The 19,867-nt window shown below is 43.8% G+C and overlaps 1 protein-coding gene across 1 annotated transcript in view; it reads left to right on the top strand.

Moving 5' to 3' along the window:
• The window catches only part of LOC147733605 (creatine kinase U-type, mitochondrial), a 100,858-nt gene extending 83,149 nt beyond the window's left edge, over positions 1-17,709 (top strand). Inside the window, exons 5-10 of the mRNA XM_086958189.1 lie at positions 2,686-2,907; positions 8,880-8,965; positions 12,399-12,522; positions 15,167-15,301; positions 15,631-15,756; positions 17,441-17,709. Of these exons, the coding sequence (XP_086814315.1) occupies positions 2,686-2,907; positions 8,880-8,965; positions 12,399-12,522; positions 15,167-15,301; positions 15,631-15,756; positions 17,441-17,557 (810 nt within the window). The 3' untranslated portion in view covers positions 17,558-17,709. The remainder of the gene's footprint in view (positions 1-2,685; positions 2,908-8,879; positions 8,966-12,398; positions 12,523-15,166; positions 15,302-15,630; positions 15,757-17,440) is intronic.
• The last annotated feature ends 2,158 nt before the right edge of the window (positions 17,710-19,867 follow it).

Here is a 19,867-nt window from a genome sequence, read left to right as displayed (position 1 = left end):
CGTCGGTTGAGTGCTGAAGCTGTTGTGTATGTCCGCGATCTTGTTGTGGAAGTAGGAGGCGAGGGAGTTGCAGAGGTCTTGCGATGGGGTGATGTCGTTGTTGCCGGCGTTGGGGTTGGAGAGCTCTTTCACGATGTTGAAGAGTTCCTTGCAGTTGTGTGCGTTGTTGTCCAGCCGGTCCTTGAATGCAGTTTTCTTGGTGGCGCGGATCAGTTGGTGGTGCTTCCGGGTGGCAAGCTTGAGGGTGGTCATGTTGTCCGGTGTTGGTTCCCTTCTCCAGGCTTTCTCGAGGGCTCGGCAGTTCTTCTTGGAGCTCTTGAGTTCGTCGGTGAACCAGGGGGCCTTCTTGCTGCCGGGTCTGCTGGGCGGGGTCCTCAGTGGGGCGAGTTCGTCCGCGCAGTTGCTGATCCACTTCGTGAGATTGTCGGCGGCCTGGCTGGGGTTCGCTGAGCTGGCGGGAGGGTGCTGGCTCAGGGAAGCGGCGAGCTGGTCGGCTGTGATCTTGTTCCAGCTTCTTCGAGCAACCTGTTGCTGGTGGTGGTGGATCGTCGTTCTTTTGAAGGTGAAGTGGACGCAGCTGTGGTCCGTCCAGTGGAGTCCGGTGGCGTGGCTGAAGGCGATGTCTTTGCAGGATGAGAAGATGGCGTCGAGTGTGTGTCCGGCGAGGTGGGTGGGGGTGGACACCAGCTGCTTGAGACCGAGGTTGGCGAGGTTGTCGAGCAGGGTGATGGTGTTTCGGTCATTGTTGTTCTCCAGGTGGAAGTTGATGTCCCCCAGGAGGATGTAGTCAGCGGAGGGGAGGGCATGCGGGCTGATGAAGTCGGCGATGTCCTCGCTGACTTGTGTGCGTGGTCCCGGGGGTCGGTAGATCAGGGTGCCTCTGAGGGTGGTTTTGGGGTCCGTGTGGATCTGGAAGTGCAGGTGTTCGGGTGTCGTCGGTGTTGGTCTTGATGCGGATGGTGTCCCTGTAGATGATGGCGATGCCTCCTCCAGTCTGGTTGTCGCGGTCTCTTCGGGTGATCTTGTAGCGTCCTGGGATGGCGATGGCGATGTCGGGCGCTGAGGAGTCGTTCATCCAGGTTTCCGTGAGGAAGGCGACGTCAGGAGCTGTGGTGTCGAGGAGGTTCCAGAGTTTGATGGCGTGTCTGTGGACGGAGAGGGTGTTGAGGAGGATGCACTTCAGGTGGTTGCTGCTGGTGATCGGCTTGGCGGGTGTTGGTGCGGGACAGGTCCGGATGCAGGTGAACTTGCAGGCGTGGCAGCTGAAGGGTCCGTGGGTTCGTCTCGGGGTCGCTCGGTAGCATCCCGGGATTCGGCCGGTGTTGAGTGCGTTGAGGGAGGCGGCGTCGTACGTCCGGCGGGTGGCCTGGGGTCTGCGGGGGCCAGGGGTCCTGGCGCTGGGCGCGGTCCAGGCGCGGACGGGCGTAGACGGGCTTACCTTTGGCGCACCCTCGGCGCTCAATCGGTGCTCCCGCTGTGCGGTCGCTCTGGGGGTGTCATAAGATGGGAGCCGGGAGGGATGGTCTGCGGGGAGGCGGGGAGCGCGGGAACCAATCGGCGGGCGGGGGGGAGGGGTCTCGTGAGAAACCGGCGGGAAAAGCCTGGGGGCTCGGCGGCGGCCCTGCGGTGGCTGGGGCGGCGCTGGGGCGGCCCTGCGGTGGCTGGGGCGGCTCTGCGGCGGCCCTGCGGCGGCTGGGGCGTCGTGCAGTGCGAGGCTCAGGCAGCAGGTAAGGAGGAGCAGGCGGGGGGTGTGGGGGCGACCAGGCCAAGGGCGCAGTGGTCGCTCCTGGGCAGCGCTGTGGGTCCCCTTAAGAGGGGAGCCGGGAGGGAGGGTCTGCGGGGAGGCGGGGAGCGCGGGAACCAATCGGCGAGCGGGGGGGCGGGGTCTCGTGGGAAACTGGCGCGAAAAGCCTGGGGGCTCGGCGGCGGCGGCGGCCCTGCGGTGGCTGGGGCGGCGCTGGGGCGGCCCTGCGGTGGCTGGGGCGGCTCTGCGGCGGCCCTGCGGCGGCTGGGGCGTCGTGCAGTGCGAGGCTCAGGCAGCAGGTAAGGAGGAGCAGGCGGGGGTGTGGGGGCGACCAGGCCAAGGGCGCAGTGGTTAATATGGTGGCATATCTCTTCCTAACACTTGCATGTAGAACACTGTAGCACTCCTATTTGGCCTTGTGAATTTACATAAGTCCGTGAAAACATGTCTAAAAATGTAATCAAATAATATCTAAAAAGATGTTTAAAACCCCGATGAAAGCTGTAGAGTTGTAGTGCATAAGCCCAAAAAGATTTTTTTAAAATGTTTGTGAATGTCCTGCTCCTAGAAAGTTTAGAAGAGAATACTTGTTCCTGGATTCCATACTTTGCCCTTAATCCATTTTAAAATTAATTCCTGTGGATGTGTGACCCCTGCATGAGTAGTAGCAGTTTGAGCATCACCACACTGCTCCACTTGTGACTTTGAGTAATCATCTCAGGGGATGGCCAAGGAAGGAAGAAGGTAATCGACAACCAATACACTTGAAATCTTCGACCAAAGCCACTAAAGCGCTTTTCTTGTTCATTGATACCTCTACTATATGGCAAATAATTTTAGTTGTATAGGTTCAGAGTTAGCATCTGATTGGTGCTCATATGCTTTTGATATTCCACTAACCAATGATTGTGTGCGTGATTGTTACCCTTTTCGGTTTGCAGCTGAAGGCTGGACACTTCGATGAACGATATGTGCTATCATCCCGTGTCCGCACTGGAAGGAGTATCCGGGGTCTGAGTCTACCTCCTGCTTGTACCCGCGCTGAGAGGAGAGAGGTGGAGAAAGTCTCAGTGGATGCCCTCAACGGGCTCACGGGAGATCTGGCTGGACGATATTATCGACTCAGCGACATGACGGACGAAGAACAGCAGAGGCTGATTGATGTAAGGCTCGCACTCAATGATCATGATGCTATCTAGCATGTGACTAGCACTTGACATCACAGGATGTTGAGCTGACTCCTGGAATCAGACCGGGTTTCCCAGTTCCAAAGTCAGCAGCTCAGGTCTTAAGTCTTAACGCCACATCTTCTCTCCTTTGCACCCCCACCCTCTTCCGGTGCCTCTTCTCTCTGTACCCATAATATCCTTCCACAACAACCCCTGGAAACTCCTTGCACCCCTCTCCTCGCCCTCATTGCCTCCCCACTCCATTCGCCGACTGCTGCCCTGCGCCGCTTGGGAATGGTGGTTGTCCGATGTCATAGAGTGCAGTTTCCAGTTTCAGATATGCACACTCTGGCATCACACACTCTCCTCAAACTGTGACTTGTCAGAGTCTCCAGCAGTGAGAGACTCAGGACTGGACGATATTTTTGTGACAGGCACATGTCCCACCTGTCACAAAAATGCCGAAAATTTGGAGGTTTGGGTTAGCAAATTTGTATTTTACTAAGGTCCACTCTGAGTTATCATAATGGCCAAAGCTTTGCTGTTTGTATTGTTACTTTTTAAATATTATGCCCTGTTTTTGCCACTTATCTTTGAGAAGCCTATTTCATGTCCCCGACAGAAACAGTATTTGTGCACTATTACTCGAAAGGTGAACATGCTTCCTGGGTCTTATGGTTTTTTTTAGCTCTGTGCTCAGTAATAAGCAACGAGATAACCAAAATAATGTTAACCAATCTAGCAGCATAGATCAGACGATAAGTGAGACAGCCAGGCACACAGAACGCTCACCCTACACTCAAAAACCGTATTAACATGTGAGCAATCCAGTGAATGGGATAAAAGAGTATTTTAAATGCTTTGGAGAACTAATCTTCTGCACCAAAGACACCATCAAACATGCAAACATTTTGGCGAAACGTTGAGACAGTTTTGCCAGAACCTTTCCAATGGCTCAGTGAAATATGATCGTCAATTGCTACAGCTGTCAAGCTCTTCCAGCAATATTATATTCTCACTCTGTTCATCAAAAGTATCACCTTACTAGTCACAGGTCATTTAAATAAAGGAGGCTACAGAGTTTGCAGACGGATAATAGTCTGGTAGAATTTCACGGGGTATCTGGCATGGGATTTTAGTTGAAGATGACAGTAACCTCCCTCTTATAAAGGTCTCATTAAAGAGCAGGGCAGCCAACCCTGGAGGGGGCACAGTGGGGTATCTGGGGCGCGGATGAGGGACCTTACAAGCATTGGCTCTTTTTGAGATGACTGGGGCTGCCGCAGCCATTCCATACGTGTTTCGGATAAGCAGTGCATTTTCCGAAGTGAAATGTGCTTTTAACACGCACTACTGAACAGATTTGTTTGTAACATAAGGATATGGCCAGGGAGTCGCCGATGTGCCATGAATTCAGTATTTGTGAAAACGTAAAAAGTAAAACTAAACACAATGCTTGCAAAAAAGTTTTGCTCGTATCCCCTCTTACATATCAATATGTACCATTGAATTTCATTATTTGTAAAATGCACACAGACTCCAGTGGTCACCGTTGTCTTGCTCATCAGCAATACATTTTTGTTCATATACTTATGGATACAAATTTAAATTTAAAAGCGCCAATAAACATACGTTTATGTCTATACTCATTGGGGTAAATTCCCAAAGGGTCACTGCACTGTTTCAGATTGCCCTCAACTTTCCCTTGCATTTCACTATTGTCTGTGTGGAAATATTAGCAACTCCTTCAATTTCTAGACCAGACCACAATTAACTTTAGTCTAGAATAGGATGTTTTTTTTAACATAAAATGTTTGAAGTTCAAGTTCAACTTTATTAATGGTTAGACACTAGTCTTTAAAACATACATTTTAAATCAGAGTAACATTTTTATTTAAATGACCCGGGCTCTCCCCTCCCTGCTTGTGAACTAGGCTAGTACCCAAGTGCACCGCCATTTATTACAAAAAATATTTGAAGACTATTGCACTAGACTAATATTTCATTTGGAAAATTGTTTCTACTAACCCTTTAACCCTCTCTGGGACTGTGAAGTGGAGCCCCTGAGAATTTAGATTGTTTCATTGTGTTGAAAGATGAAAAGAAAGCCTTGGCCAACCCTTTTCTATTGTCATCGCAACTCGCAAGCATTTTAGGTCACTCAGGCGTAAACCTTTGCTTCACAGAAGCCGGCCTAAGGACCAAAGTTCACCAGTTCAGTTCACTGCTGGGGAGGTGAGGAAGGGCTTTACTTTAGTCCGGATTCCTCTGCCTTGGTTTTCACAATTTTTTTATGAGACAAAGTGTGACAGTTGCACTCATGCATGCAGTCCCTCTGTGAGTCGCACACATTGAAATTTGTCAGACTCTTTATATTTTTCATGGCCACTTTCTTCAGAGCTTTTATGAAGTATGATCTAACCCTCATTTAAAGAAAACTAAACAAAAAGGTGTTTCTTGGAACACGAGAACGTAAAAAGTGTATGCTCAACAATGCCCATCTGCACGCAGAGAATTCCAATTTACTTTGTGTGTCATGTTATAGTTTCTTGCTAATCAGATTCCAGGACATTCTCCAATATACTCCTGATCTTTATTCACATGGAGAATATCCCCAACTCTGCTACGTCGATCGCTCTGTCCACCTGCGTCACATGTGAGAGTGACATTAGGTCGTAAGAGGTCAAACAGAATTTTTGTAATGCAACTTCTCTAAAATATCTAAAATAACTACCAGAGGGACTGATTACGACTGCGCAGCAAAATTCTACCATGTGCAATAATTTCTGTTACTCCATACATTAGAATTCTGAGTCATGCGTGAGGATTTTCACACACAGGACATTTACCGGAGGCAAAAAAAATCCCCCAGTCCCTGGTCAACAGGGTATCGTGCCGCAGGAATGGAAGGTGGCCCAGGTGAGACCCATTCGAAAGAATCCCAGCACTCCATGGTCAGAGCTGCCTAACCTCCGCCCCATCTCACTTCTTCCATACCTGAGCAACCTTACCGAAAAATATGTTAATACCCACCTGTCGAACTTTATCGAACATACTGGTTGTCTAGATCCTTCCCAATCTGGGTTCGGGCCCAGGTACAGCACCCAATCCGCACTTCTCTCAGTGTCTGACAACATCAGACTGTCCCTTGACAAGGGACATTCTATGATTCTGGTGCTGTTGGACCTATCCGCGGCGTTCGACACAGTTTCCCACGACATCATGCTCAAAAGATTGGAAGAGGTGGGACTGAGAGGGTCAGCTCTGTCGTGGATGAGGAGCTTTCTGTCTGGTCGCTCGCAAAGTGTCAACTTTGGCCCTTATCGCTCAACTCCCAGGGAACTGACCAAGGGGGTGCCACAGGGCTCTTGTCTGAGCCCCACAATATTTAATATATATGTCACCCCTTTGGACAGTTTCCTGAGGACCTTCGGGTTCATCCCCGTTTCCTATGCTGATGACACACAGCTCCTTTTTCCATTCAGCAAACTTAAGACGACGGTCCAACGGGCCTTCTCTGATGGAATGCGAGCTGTGTCCCAGTGGATGGTAAACAACTTTCTGCAATGCAACGTAGGGAAAACAGAGGTGATGCTGTTCGGCAATGCTCCCCTTATGTGGACTCCGGAATCAGATCTGGGTCCCAATCCTGCCCCTAAATCAGTTGTAAAAAACCTAGGCATCCTATTAGACCAGGCCCTTAGCCTAAAAGAGCAAGTGACACAGACTGCTGGCTCATGCTTCCACATAATCTGAATGCTCCGAAACGTCTTTCCATTACTCCCGGATTCTACCCGGAAAACCTTAGTCTAGGCTTTAGTTATCAGTCGCCTGGATTATTGCAGCGGGCTCCTGATCTCAGCTAATGACTCCCTACTAAGCAGACTTCAAATAGTCCAAAATACTGCAGCTAGATTGGTCCTAGGTCACCTTCGCGCCCTCTACTAGTGAAGCTACATTGGCTGCCCATCCGCCAACAGATCAGGTGTAAAATCTGCTGCATTATCCACAAGGCACTCCTGGATTTGGGCCCATCCTATCTGGCCGACAAATTTATTCCCTTCACTGCTTTGTGCGCTCTGCGTTCCAGCAGTAAAAATCTTCTTGAAGTACCAAACATTAAGAGCGCAAGATTGGGAGGGAAGGCCATCTCCTACCTCGGTCCACGCCTCTGGAATGAACTTCCTGACTCTCTTAGACTCTGTCCAGAACATACGACATTTAGAAAATTGTTAAAGACTCTCCTGTTTCTCACCTATTAACTCCACCAGTTCCTAACTCTCCTTAGAGCCCGCTCAAGCGCAGAGATACTCCTCCGGGAGTCGATTCTAGCCCTATACAAACCCAAAAAGTAAAATAAATAAATAAATAAATAAAAATCCCCCATGCTCAAATGTCCCTCTAATTTTCCAAAGGTCAGTTTTAGCAGGTCAAAGCGGTTTAAATTCGTCTGGGGAAACTGAACGGTAATTACCAGTAAAAGTTGCATTCTACAGTTTGTCAGGGAACTCATAATACACGGTATTTATCACACCCAGTAAATTCCAAACCCTGGGATATCATATTCTGCCGGTATCAACCCCGAACCTGGGCCACTTGTATTCAGGCCCTTAAACGCTTAACACTTTTGTTTATTATTAATACATTTGACAAGCTCTTAACCCCATTTAAAGGAAGCATTCACTTGTTCCTGCCTACTCACAGATAATTTACTGAAATCTGACTAATTAGATTTTTTCTAATTTGAAAATTTGGCATTTCATTAAATGAAATATGGGTTTCAGTAGGCAGGAAAGTGGGCACCTAGATGGATTTATTTAATGTCCATCAGAAGATTAGCAACAAAGGGAAGGAGCAGAGTGTAGGTGCAAATACAATAGCAAAAGGAAAATTGCAATTGCACCAGATTGTGCAGGGATTGAAAGAGCACTCTTCAGTACCAGCAAGAAATAGAGCATGGCACTGATCCTCTATGGGCTGCAAAACTGACTCTGGGAGCAGTATGCTATCTATTAAGAATCCCAGCCATCACATGGATGGTTGCCTAATTCGATCAGCAGACCACCATATCTGTGTTTGCTTTTTAATAAAGACATTTTTTTTAAAATGCAGCCCATTTTCCATAAAGGATTTTTTTTTTATTAGAAAAGATTGCTTTATTAAAAAGCAATGACAGACTTGGTGGGCTGCTGACTTCAGCATGCCACCATCCCTGTGTTGGCTGTGATTCTTACTGGGTTGCAAATTGCAACCTCATTAACATTAACATTCATACAGTAGGCCGAACTGCATCCTACTAGGAATCACTATTTGGGAATAAAACATTTCATATATTACGAATACCGATTTCCCAATTGTGATTCGGAGTTTGTTGCAATTAGGAAATTGGTATTCCTAATGGTAGTACATCTGGCCCTACGTACTTTCAGTGAGCTAAATGCACCTCAATGGTCATAAAAATATTTTCAAATACATCCTGCCATTACGACATTAAATTCTAAAAATAAATTCTAATACATGTAAATAAATACATTAGCTTGATGATCGCATGAAAAGCAAATGAGTTTATCCCTCCTTCCTAATTTCACCCCTGTAGCCAACTGCACCTATGGAATCTCATTAAGGTTTTTGGTGTCAGAGCCTTAACTTGATGAATGGATAATGTTGTCTCCACTGGAAAGTCTTACCTTTTTGGTAGCCTCATTACACTAAACTGAATTTTATCTCCCCAGTCCATTGTGTTCTCCTTGAAACCTGTAGCACTTTTGACTTGCTGTTGTAATTACGGATGGACGTGGTTTTGAAAAAGTCATACAGGTAGATCCCAATGGTTTAAGAAGTAGCTTAGATGGACAGGTCACGCTTAACGAAATTGTCAACAAAATATTGAATGACTAATGGGTTAGGTCGGCTGATGTCTGTGGGCTTCTCTATTTATCGCCATTGATCATTGTGTTCTTTTCAAGGATCACTTCCTGTTCGACAAGCCTGTGTCTCCTCTGCTGCTGTCTGCTGGAATGGCACGTGACTGGCCGGATGGCCGTGGAATTTGGTAAGTATTGTGTCTTGCGACGCTTGTACATTTAGTCAAAGTGCATTTTCACTGTGTCTACCTGTGCACTTTTGGAAAATCACCACAACGAAACTAGAGGCAGTTATAGGTTTCACACCTCCAATCCTTAAAATGTAAAATGTGTATTTTGTATCCAACTAGTAAAATTATCTTGATCTTCTTATCAAAATTAATTATATTATTACTTTTTTTTCATTCAGTGCCATTTAATTAGGACAAATCTGGCAAATATTAAAGATTAGTATTTTAATTTCTTCAAGCAGGCCCTCCATTCTTGGTGAAAGTATTTAAGAGATATGCAATTTTCCTGGGGCCGCCTTAAGCACATGGTCCAATGTACTTTGATGGTGTGATCAGGCAACCTTCAGTGCACATCAGTTTCAAATGAGGCCAGGGAGAAGATTTGCAATAAGTCCAATGAAATCCCGTTGAGATTATCCACCATTTCCAAGTAACTATATGCTTATTCGGTTTGACCTAGAGACAGCTTTCCCTATCTTGCAAAGCCAGATGCAAAAATAAATCCAGTCCTTTTCATGCATTGGTCTGTTCAACTATCATTTAAATTTTTTCCTGATCACATAAGCACATCTGCCTATAATTGTGGTCCAAAATGTCACTTTGGTAATGCTTTTTTATTTTCATTTGTTACAATTTGTACATTTTGTTTAAATCATTCGTGAATGTGAAAACAAAGTATTCGGGTTACAGTTACTGAAACCCATTAGTTAATTTTCATTGCCCCAATAAGAATCAGATGTACCTGTGAAGTGTCTAGAAAACTCCATGGTTTTCTATTCCTGTTCTAAGTACACCTCCAAGCTATGAAGCACAGGTGTCATTACCTCAAATTCATATGTGATGGCTATTTTTTTAAAACATGAATTTGTATTGCAAGCATAGTCCTGCATATGTGGTTGGTGGCATGTTTTGTTCTATGTATTTTATTTTTGTGGTATATGCTGGCAATATTTTTTTATGTAACCATAGCACCAGCTTGCCAAGGTGATACCTATTGGACATGTCTGCTTTATCTTTTTTACTGCACTTGGCCATGTTGAGATGATGGGGGAAATCTCAACTGAAAACACAACAGCTGGAGGGTTTGTGCAGCATCATTGTCCTATTAACTTCTAACCCACGATAGTGTCAGTACTCCATTTATCCTCTAACACTCAATAGAAAGTGGAACTATTCTGTTTGGTAATAATGCAGAAACAACATTTGATTGCAAAAATAATTAGGAATTTAAAAAACGAATATAAGTTATCATAAGTAGCTAATTCATGTCTTGACTCATATTACTTTACACAAATTAGCTATTTTCTAGAAATACTATCTAGGGGCTGATTTTTATACTGCTTCGTAATCCTGTTTCGTTGCAAATACGTTTGTGCCCCAAAATGAGTTTACAATTTAGGTGCAAATTACAGGTCTTTGCTTTCACGATTTGCATCAGGTCAACCCCACAGCAAATTGTGGAAGCAAATAGCGCACATGTACTATTTGTGTTTCTCAGTATGGGGAATTAAATGCCCCTTTAGTGTGTTATTTCCTGTTATGAGGTGTCCACCTCATAATTGGGGACAAAATGTGCATGCAATAATTTGCTCACCGTGTTTGATAGCACATTAGCATATAGGAAATGTGTATTCCCATCATGATTGTTCCTTAGTCTGTTTGTGAAGCAGACAACTGGTAATACACCAATAGACAAAAATCAGGTCAGTGTTATAGGTGTCAGACACGTTTGTACAGATATCAAACGTGCTTTGAAGCACTTGCAAGTTTTGTGCTGCTCATTTCAAAATCAGACCCCCGTAAGCACCCAGTAAGGCTTGGAATGAGAACAAATTGAAATTTGAAAGTTTTTTGTAAAAAAAGAACATGATTGTAAACAGAGACATCGCTGAGTAAACAGAGGTGTTTGCAGAGTGAGTTTGGTCACTTAAAAAGCATTTAGGGCCAGATGTACAAAGCATTTTCCGGGTCGCAAATGACCCGATTCGCAGAATCAAGCTGTCTGCAACTGGAGAAGTGCTTTTTAACATGTACAAAATGCGGGGGCATATTATCAAGGGATTTATCTCCGCTTTTTTGGCTTTAAAAGCCAAGAAAGCGGAGATAAAGTTATCTCCCTATCAGCAACAGGGTGCTAACACGCAAATTCGCATGTTAGCACCCTTTTTCTCTACGCTTCCCCTTGCATCTCTAATGAGATGCAAAGGGGGAGTTCCAGAGAAAAATAATAGAAGAAATGTTCTTAAGCGACATTTCTCCTATTATCAAGGATTTCGCTAACCCTGTTAGTGATAAAAAAAGCAGCGCTAACCGCGATTAGCACTGCTTTTTTTACACCTGGTATTTTTCTGACTTAGCCATGATATCCTATGGAAGGTGGATATCATGGCTACGTTTCTGAGCCCCTATCATCAAGCTAACGCCAAACTTCGAGAGATTATCATTGGTTTTCCAGCGATAATCTCTCAATTGGCAGTTAGCGCAAGGATTTTTATCACTTCTGAGATAAACCTTGCTAATAGCAAGTTATCTCTGCAATAATTTCCGGCGATGCTTAGCGTTAAAAAATTAGTTGCTAAGCATTGTTAGCGATAAATCTTGCTAAAAGTTGGTAATATGCCCCGCGATTTGGTAACTTGTCACTGAATTGCATTTTGCATTTCCGATTTAATATTTGGAAGAGGCGTATTTAGGGCGTCCATTCCAAATACTGAATCAGTATGATATGTATTACTATTTTGCGACTGAATTCTGGTCGCAAAACAGTAATACTTTACCACCAGTTTAAAACTGGTGGTAACCCATTCACAAAGGTTTGGACCACTTCCCCTTTGAGAATGTAAATAAAAATATTTTTTAAAGCTGCCAGTGGTACCGGGAACCACTGCCTGCTTTTAAAAAATAAAACTTCAAGGATTCATTTTCCTTTATGGAAAATTGGCCCCATTAAAAAAAATATTGGTTTATTAAAAAACAGGCCACCATTCCTGTGATGGCTGTGATTCTTATTGGGTTGCAAACTGCAACCTACCTCATTAATATGCGATTTGTGACCCACAAGGAATCCCTAAATTAAACTAAATGAGTTTCATACATTAGGAATATTCATTGCCTAATTATTATTATTCAGAGAGAATTGCAAAACAGGAAATTGGTATTCCTAATATTTGTACATCTGGCCATAAATTCTAAATTAAATTGACTTTTGGTGCTGATGTTATTAAATCATAATATCCGTCGGTGCTGGCTGTTTTAAGTCTCTTACTTATGTAGGACATCTAATACATAAATGATGACTGTATGTTCCTTATTTGTAAAGCAACAGAAACATATCAAATATCATAAAATACTCTTAATATTATGCACTCTAAGTTCAGTTTTCTTTTGCCAGGCACAACAATGAGAAGACCTTCCTGATCTGGATCAATGAGGAAGACCACACCCGGGTCATCTCGATGGAGAAAGGAGGGAACATGAAACGGGTCTTCGAGAGGTTCTGCCGGGGTCTAAAGGAGGTAAGTGTTTAGAGAGTCTTTCATAACCAGGATTTAGCTTTTTACTGACTAAAAGCAACTAAAGAACATGCAACAGTGGACCATGTGAATTCTGCAAGGATCTCTGGGCTAAGGCCAACTTTACCATGCCGATGAAGCACTACTTCCCATCTGGTAGTCAACTCTACCATGTAAATGCTACAAGGATCTACAAGTGCAGACCAACTCTACCCTACCAATGATTCCATGATATCTATGTGAAGTTCAAATGTAATGATGCACTGATCTTCGTGGAAGTGCTACCTATACCAATGATGCAAGTATCTTTCAGCAAGAAATTTCTTGGTGGTTAAGAAAGAAAGTTGTACCCTGTGACTGATGTTTGCAGTTCATCAGTACCTATGATGTGGAAAAGTATTTCTACCCAAGTATGCATTGGAACATTCCAGAGAACAAATTGTATGAAACAATTCAATGCCCATTTGCGCCTGAACATGTCCATTCAGATGATCCAGATGATTGTTGCATTCGGCCACAGATAATAAGACTCTTTCCCAGGATCTGTCTGCAGACATCTCTACGGTCTCCAGCAGCCTAAGTGCACCATTATCCACTGAGTAATGGAGAGACGTTTTAGGGTGTCACAATGTTCACTGATTTGCAATGTACAAGGAAGGTGTTCCTATGTACTAAACACTAGTCTATCACATAGTGACTGAGCTCTGTCTCAAATATACAGAGACTAATTCTTGTGCAGTTTAACTTGAAGTGTCAGCAGGCCCCAGGCGCATCTATATCAAATTTTTCTCTAGCGCTCTAGCACCACAGAGTGGTTAAATGATTTCCAAGTAACAATACCTGTTACAAATAACATATCATAGAACTAGAACAGGAATGGGAGTTATTGGTGAACAGAGAGTCTGTATTGGTTGCATTTTCTAGAGTTGTTGAGCTGCGAGATGGAAAGGGTGATAACAAATGAGTCCAGTTATAGGCAGCGGGATGTGTCTTCATTGCTAACTGATGGAAAACAGGGAGGGCTGGGCTCTGATTTGGAAGAGAGCTCCAGGCTGCACCAGTAGCCCCTGTGAAGGAACAATTTAGAGCAAAGGAGGCTCTGAGCCAGGACACCTCAGTATTTTGGCCGTTTCGGCTTCATAGGTTCCTTCGATTCCCAGAGACGGGTAGTAGGTACGTTAGAAAGACTGTGTTGTGCTTGAGGTCCTTTTGCTTTTTGCTCTGTGATTTCTAGTTTTGCATGGAGATTCACCAGGCAGTTTCTGTGACAGAAAATCTCAGTACAATAACAGAGAACAACGCAAACAAATGAGCCACGGTGTACTTACTGAAGGCAAAAACAGAGTCTTAAACGCATTTTTATTACACTTTAGATGTAGCAGCATCTGCACGGTGTTGGTCGGGAGTACTATCCATTTTCAGTCCTGGTTGAGTGGGAAATCAGAGAGGAAATAGTTAACCTTGGCAGACGTAATCCGATTTGGCAGTGGATCAGAGCTACAGATTTGTTGTAGGTCATCTATTCATCCTGAGATACTTCAGCCCTCTGAAATTGACCAGAGATTAACCCATGGTTAACGACAACGCAATTCATTACCGCTAAAAGACATTACATACACACGGCCAAACAAGACTGCAGCCCATTATTCTGCATTGCAAATAAATGCTGCAGCTGACGTGTTCACAGCGTTTTCAGCTTGACAAACAATATTCGAATTGTGTGTCCCTTTTAATTTAAATTCTATACTTGAACCCGCGTCGAATGCAGGTGCTCCCACATAACATTATACGGCATATTCCAGTTTCGTGGTCGAATGCTTGTTGCAGGGTTTAAAACAGGTCAATTATGTATATGTAAGTGGACTAGAGAGATGTCTCCCAGGCACAGGCCTCTAAAAAGGCAAGCATGGCTGTACCAAAGACAGCAATGCATCACCCAAGGCCGGCATCTAGTGCATCCAACCCAATCTTACTGGTCATAGAGCATCACCGGCATCCTAACATAGTCCCCTGTCCCAGAAGCTGTTTGCTAAAAATCCAAGAGAAGTACAATCAGTCTCTTAAATATTTGGTTTGAAATGTTGAACAAGATTTTAAAAGTATGGATCTGAATTTTAGGCATATGTCGCTCTTCCGGAAAGCATATCCTTGAAACACAGAGGTCGTCTTTCTGGACAAACTATTTTATGAAGATTATCAGGGTCTTCGCTACTGTTCTATCGCATGGCGATAGTACAAAATAGTTAATATGCCCTACATATTGATTTGTTTTTAGAAAGGTAATGCCCACTAACACCTGGGGTGGTTTCTACTTGACTTTATTTTGCCATATATCATTCATTTCGTCACTTGACATTCGACAGCAATGCAATGGATTATTTACTCTTTCAAGGCTCCATTCCACTGAAAATGATGAGTGGCGTAATATCATAACGTGCATGTGTAGAGCGCACATATCCCTGGAGTGTATGTTAGACCACTGAGCCATCAGAGCTGGCTAAAGTTTAGTTGTGCCACGAAAGTATTTAATCCTGCCTGTCTGGCAATAGAAATGTATCCCACACTGACAAAGCAGGCTGGTGGGTTCTGGAGGAAATATGACTTTTATTATCAAAGAGCTCAGTGGCTTTCTTTTTTGTTCTTTCAGGTGGAGAGACTGATCCAGGAGAAAGGATGGGAGTTCATGTGGAATGAAAGACTGGGATATATCTTGACTTGTCCATCCAATCTTGGCACAGGATTGCGGGCTGGAGTACACGTAAAACTACCTATGTTGAGCAAGGTACAGTAATAGAGTGCAGATGTTGCACATGCAAGATGATATGCCAGAAGTACCTATGGCAGCACTCTTTTACAAATAAACTAGGCTGAAATAACAAGGATACTCTACCCTCGTTCAAAGCTCTCGCCCTTTCTCCTACTCCTTTGACCAGCTTTTGAGTGATGAAATGTATAGTCTAATAAAGATGTTGAGATGACCTCATCAACCCAACCTACTAGATAATTTAGTCACTTCTTTGGCATATCCACAGCGGATTCATGGAAGAAATGTATGTACTGTGCGATTTCTTTGTGCTTCTTGAGTAAGTGTTGACTGTCTCCCCTGGGCAGGACCCACGTTTTTCCAAGATCCTGGAGAACCTTCGGCTGCAGAAGAGAGGGACTGGTGGTGTGGACACAGCGGCTGTTGGCAGCACATTTGACATTTCCAATCTGGACCGCCTGGGAAAATCGGAGGTAAGTACCCACACCCTGAGCATGCAGTATAGAAAGATGCTTTTCCATTTGAGCAATGCTATGCATCCAGATTCATTATAACTGGGCCTCTGCAGATCCTGGACCTTGGTGAAGATGAAAGACATAGGTGCCAGGACTGAAGTCTTCAGTATGTGTACAATGCCATGGTGGCTCATGAAATATAGTTGCCATCTGGCCAGTATTTTACAGAAATGGCTGATATATTTAGTAGAACACTGATTCAAAAAACTAAAACGCAGCAAAAGGTGATATTATTCTTCTTTGACATTTTAATTTAAATTGCAAATAGAAAAGTATTTCAGAACTGACTAAAATATTCCTGAATTAGTATTTAAGCAATCAGAAGCAAAACTGTAAAGTGAAACAAGGTTAGAGAGGATTTTGCACTTATTCACATAAAGACTGCTGGTCCATCTAGAATTTAAAAGAATGAATAAATGGCTCGCTTTTTAACTGAAAAAGGTGATAACCTTAGATAATGTATTACAGAGTAGCCCCAATACTTGTATTGTGTATGCAGTTAGTCCACCGTACCAACTGAAGGACACATTTGAGTCGCTTATTCGGTTTTAAATACCATGAATGTTTTCACACAAGCCTTACTTTTAAAACTCATGTACTCTCAAATTTTCTGATTCCAAATTCTCAGAGGTAGATTTCATAGAGATCACATCTCAATCTGGAAAACTGTCCTGCCACTGAACAGTACAAGTACAAAGAATCTGTTTTGGTTTTATTGGCAACTTGTTTGAGTTCAAGGCTCTGGACACCAAACGGTATAAGGGGTAAACCTATTCACCTGGGGCCTCATTTACGAGAAGTGGCGCATCGCTGCGCCACTTCTCAGTGTGCCCTCCTTGCACCACCAATGATGCATTATATTTATAATATGACGCATCATGTTGCAAGGAAGGACAGATATGTCAGTAAAACTGATATCTGTCAGCGCAAAAAGTGGCGCATTGCTGGAGTTGTGTCGGAAGCCTGACGCAACTCCAGCAATGTTCCTTTCACACGGGGCAAGCTCAATGTGAAAGAGCCTGCGTCACCCATACGACTGCCATGAGGCAGACGTAAGGTTTTGTTGCATCGGCGTCCTAGAAATGGCGCAGCGAAATCTCATAGATTTCGCTGCGCTACTCCTATGACCCTTTCTTGCGGTGGAACACCCACCCTGTATACATTATACCTGATGCAGGTATAATGTAGCGCAGGGGTTTACGAAGTGATGCATCTACCCAGATGCGTCACTTCGTAAATATGACGCAACATGGCGCATTTTTTACGCCACTGGTGCGTCACAAAAAAGTAATGCACCGGTGGCGCAAAAATGACACAGGGGCTCATAAATAAGCCCCCTGGACCTTATACACACACAAAGACATTTTTTGAAGCTCCTCTGAAAGCATGGTAGAACTGAGGCAGAGTTAGCCATGTACTTGACATGTGTTCACTCGTCCTACTGTCTTTTAGATTCAGGTATAGGCCATATGTTCCCAATTTCACAGTTTTCCGCAGTCACAGAAGGAAAACTCAAGTGATAGATTAAGAAAAATATAGCAAGTTATTATCTAACTAAATAATCAAAATAAGAAGGTTTATATTATGATGAAAAATTTCAAGAAATTGATGGGTGACATACTCTTTTTCTTCATGCCCACAGGTGGAGCTGGTGCAAGTGGTGGTGGATGGAGTGAACTATTTGATTGACTGTGAACGGCGACTGGAGAAGGGACAAGACATCCGCATCCCGTCACCAATCTCTCAGTTCAAGCACTGACGCGGAGCTTCAAGCTGCTAATATGAAAAAACATGAACCTTACTCTTGTAGCTTTTCCGTATGTGGACCATGCGGTTATCCTAGCATGCTGTAACAACCGTGTTTAGATCTGATTTAGTGTAACAACTTCATTAAAGTCTGTGCTGCTGGAATTCCACCTCTTCTCGCTTGTTTGTACCCTCTACCTTGACCATCTAGTTGGTTTCTCTTGCGGGCTCAGTGTGTCTCTAAGTTGCATATGTTTTTGCATTCTGAAGAGGATGTTAATAAATTGACTAACATTTAGCAATTTGCCTTCTTCTTCAATGATGCAAACAAACAACCACAAACCAAATGTGGTGGATTGTTGGGTTCTTGAAATGGGGGAGAAAGAATGGTGGGAGCATTTCCAGTGGGAATACACACCAGTACTATGATCGACAATAATTTGTTTTTTATATAGTGCTTCATACCACATTTCTTCCATTTATAAGCTCTTTAAATAACCAATATTACTATTGCTCACTTATGATGCTCAGCCTACCTACCTTAGGAAGAACAAAAGGATGAGTCAGCCCTAACAGGGCTCATACTCTTCACCTGCCAATAACTGCTTTGTTGCAACGACGAATGTTCAGCTCATTGAGTTATCTCTCCAGCTAACAAGACGCTCTTATTTATTTATGTATTTATAAAGTTTTATATAGCGTGAACTTGATCCTGAAGGATATCAGAGCGCTTTACAATTTGAGGTAAAGGTAACAAATCGGAACATTAGTCTAGCATGGGGAATCTAATGGGCATTGAATCAACCCCCTTTTCTCTCTATGCTCCATCGCATAGCCCATTCCTACTGGTGCACTATCACCAGGAGGATCTTAGCCATATGAGGTTCTTAACCATAGTGTGAAAGGGGTCCTAATTGTATGGGGACAGAGGTGCTAGGCAGGGGAACACAAACGGTTTTGGAACAAATAAAAGCTTTTATAGAGGTAGCACACACACCCTTCCTGCACTCCCGCAGAAACAAAACCAATTTCTTATTACATAGGATCGGATCCTGGAGAGTGAGTGCTCCTGAGGAGGTTTACTTATTTCTTTATAGAGTTTTGTATGATGCATCTGCTTTAGTGTCTTCATCACTTGAATTCTGCCATGTTGAATGGTGGGGAGGAGTATGTCTGTGTGCATCAATGATGTTGCAATGGGTGCTATGAGCACCCCCGGCGCCTGGCCCATTACATCAAACCTTCACCTGCAGAAGTGTAAGAGTCACAGAGTTCCCTAGTTGCAGGGAGAATACAAGAGCAATAGGATTTGGAACTAAAAGACAATGGTGGGGCAGTCCTGTCATGTTGAGAAAATGTTCAAAAGATGCTTTAAATAGGAGTGTTTTCTGATTCTTGAATTGGTGGTACCTTTTTTGGAACATTGGTTTCGGGTTGAGGCTGTTCCAAAGTGTTGACTCCGGTATGCTGACTGCTGTGCTAAATTTCTTCTTACTTTTATGCTTCTTTTGTCATAGAAATGCGCGTGGCTGCCACACAGACCTATAGGGGTGCTCAAATAGGTACCAGCTTTTGCAAGTAACTTGGGGTGATATTCCACAATGCATTATGGAGTGTGTAAGGAACCATGAATGTATTGCTTCATTCAGAACCTTGATCGTGCCTTCAGCATCCGTAATCAGGCAACGGGGAGGTCTGTGTTTGAGTCATTGCTCCCTCAACCTAGCTTTGTAGATCAATTAAGACATAGACAGTGTACTGCCAATAATTCGATTACTAGATCAAGCCTCCTGCCGAAGGTGGATCTGGGCATCAACTGCATACATCTGGTATTGACGGTGGTGTAACTTGAAGAAATGGGTTGGTATCAACATGCACACAATTGAACAGCATTGCTACTAAATCTGTTTACTATGGATCCCTCCGTATCGCTTTGGTTGTGCTTCACTGTGCTGAATAAAGTGTGGAAAATTTGGTTGTAGATGTAGCATTCTTTTCTACAGTGTGATTGCCAGTCAGGTCAGCCAAATCTTGCGGCAGATAGTTCCAGAAGGATAATGGCTGAGAAATAGCCCTCATCAAAAGTTATACGGATGTACTATTGGGTGTCTTTAATAACCTTTTCACTGCACTTTAGTCAGATGACGGATTTCTTGCTGTTGAGGATGCGTTGTGCTTTCACGTAATCTTGTAGTTGTTTGAAGCTTGGTAGGTAAGGACAGGTTTGAGATCTCCCTGTGTGCTACTATGGTGAGGGGCTAGCCTATATCACAGCAGAGTGCTCAATAATTTTGTTCAATAATTTAAATTTCTTAGATCTGTA

The sequence above is a fragment of the Lissotriton vulgaris genome, chromosome 2_1 (assembly GCF_964263255.1).
Source record: "Lissotriton vulgaris chromosome 2_1, aLisVul1.2, whole genome shotgun sequence".
Taxonomy (NCBI): Eukaryota; Metazoa; Chordata; class Amphibia; order Caudata; family Salamandridae; genus Lissotriton; species Lissotriton vulgaris.
The sequence above is the reverse complement of the archived record's forward strand: the minus strand, read 5'-3'. Positions and strand labels throughout refer to the sequence as shown.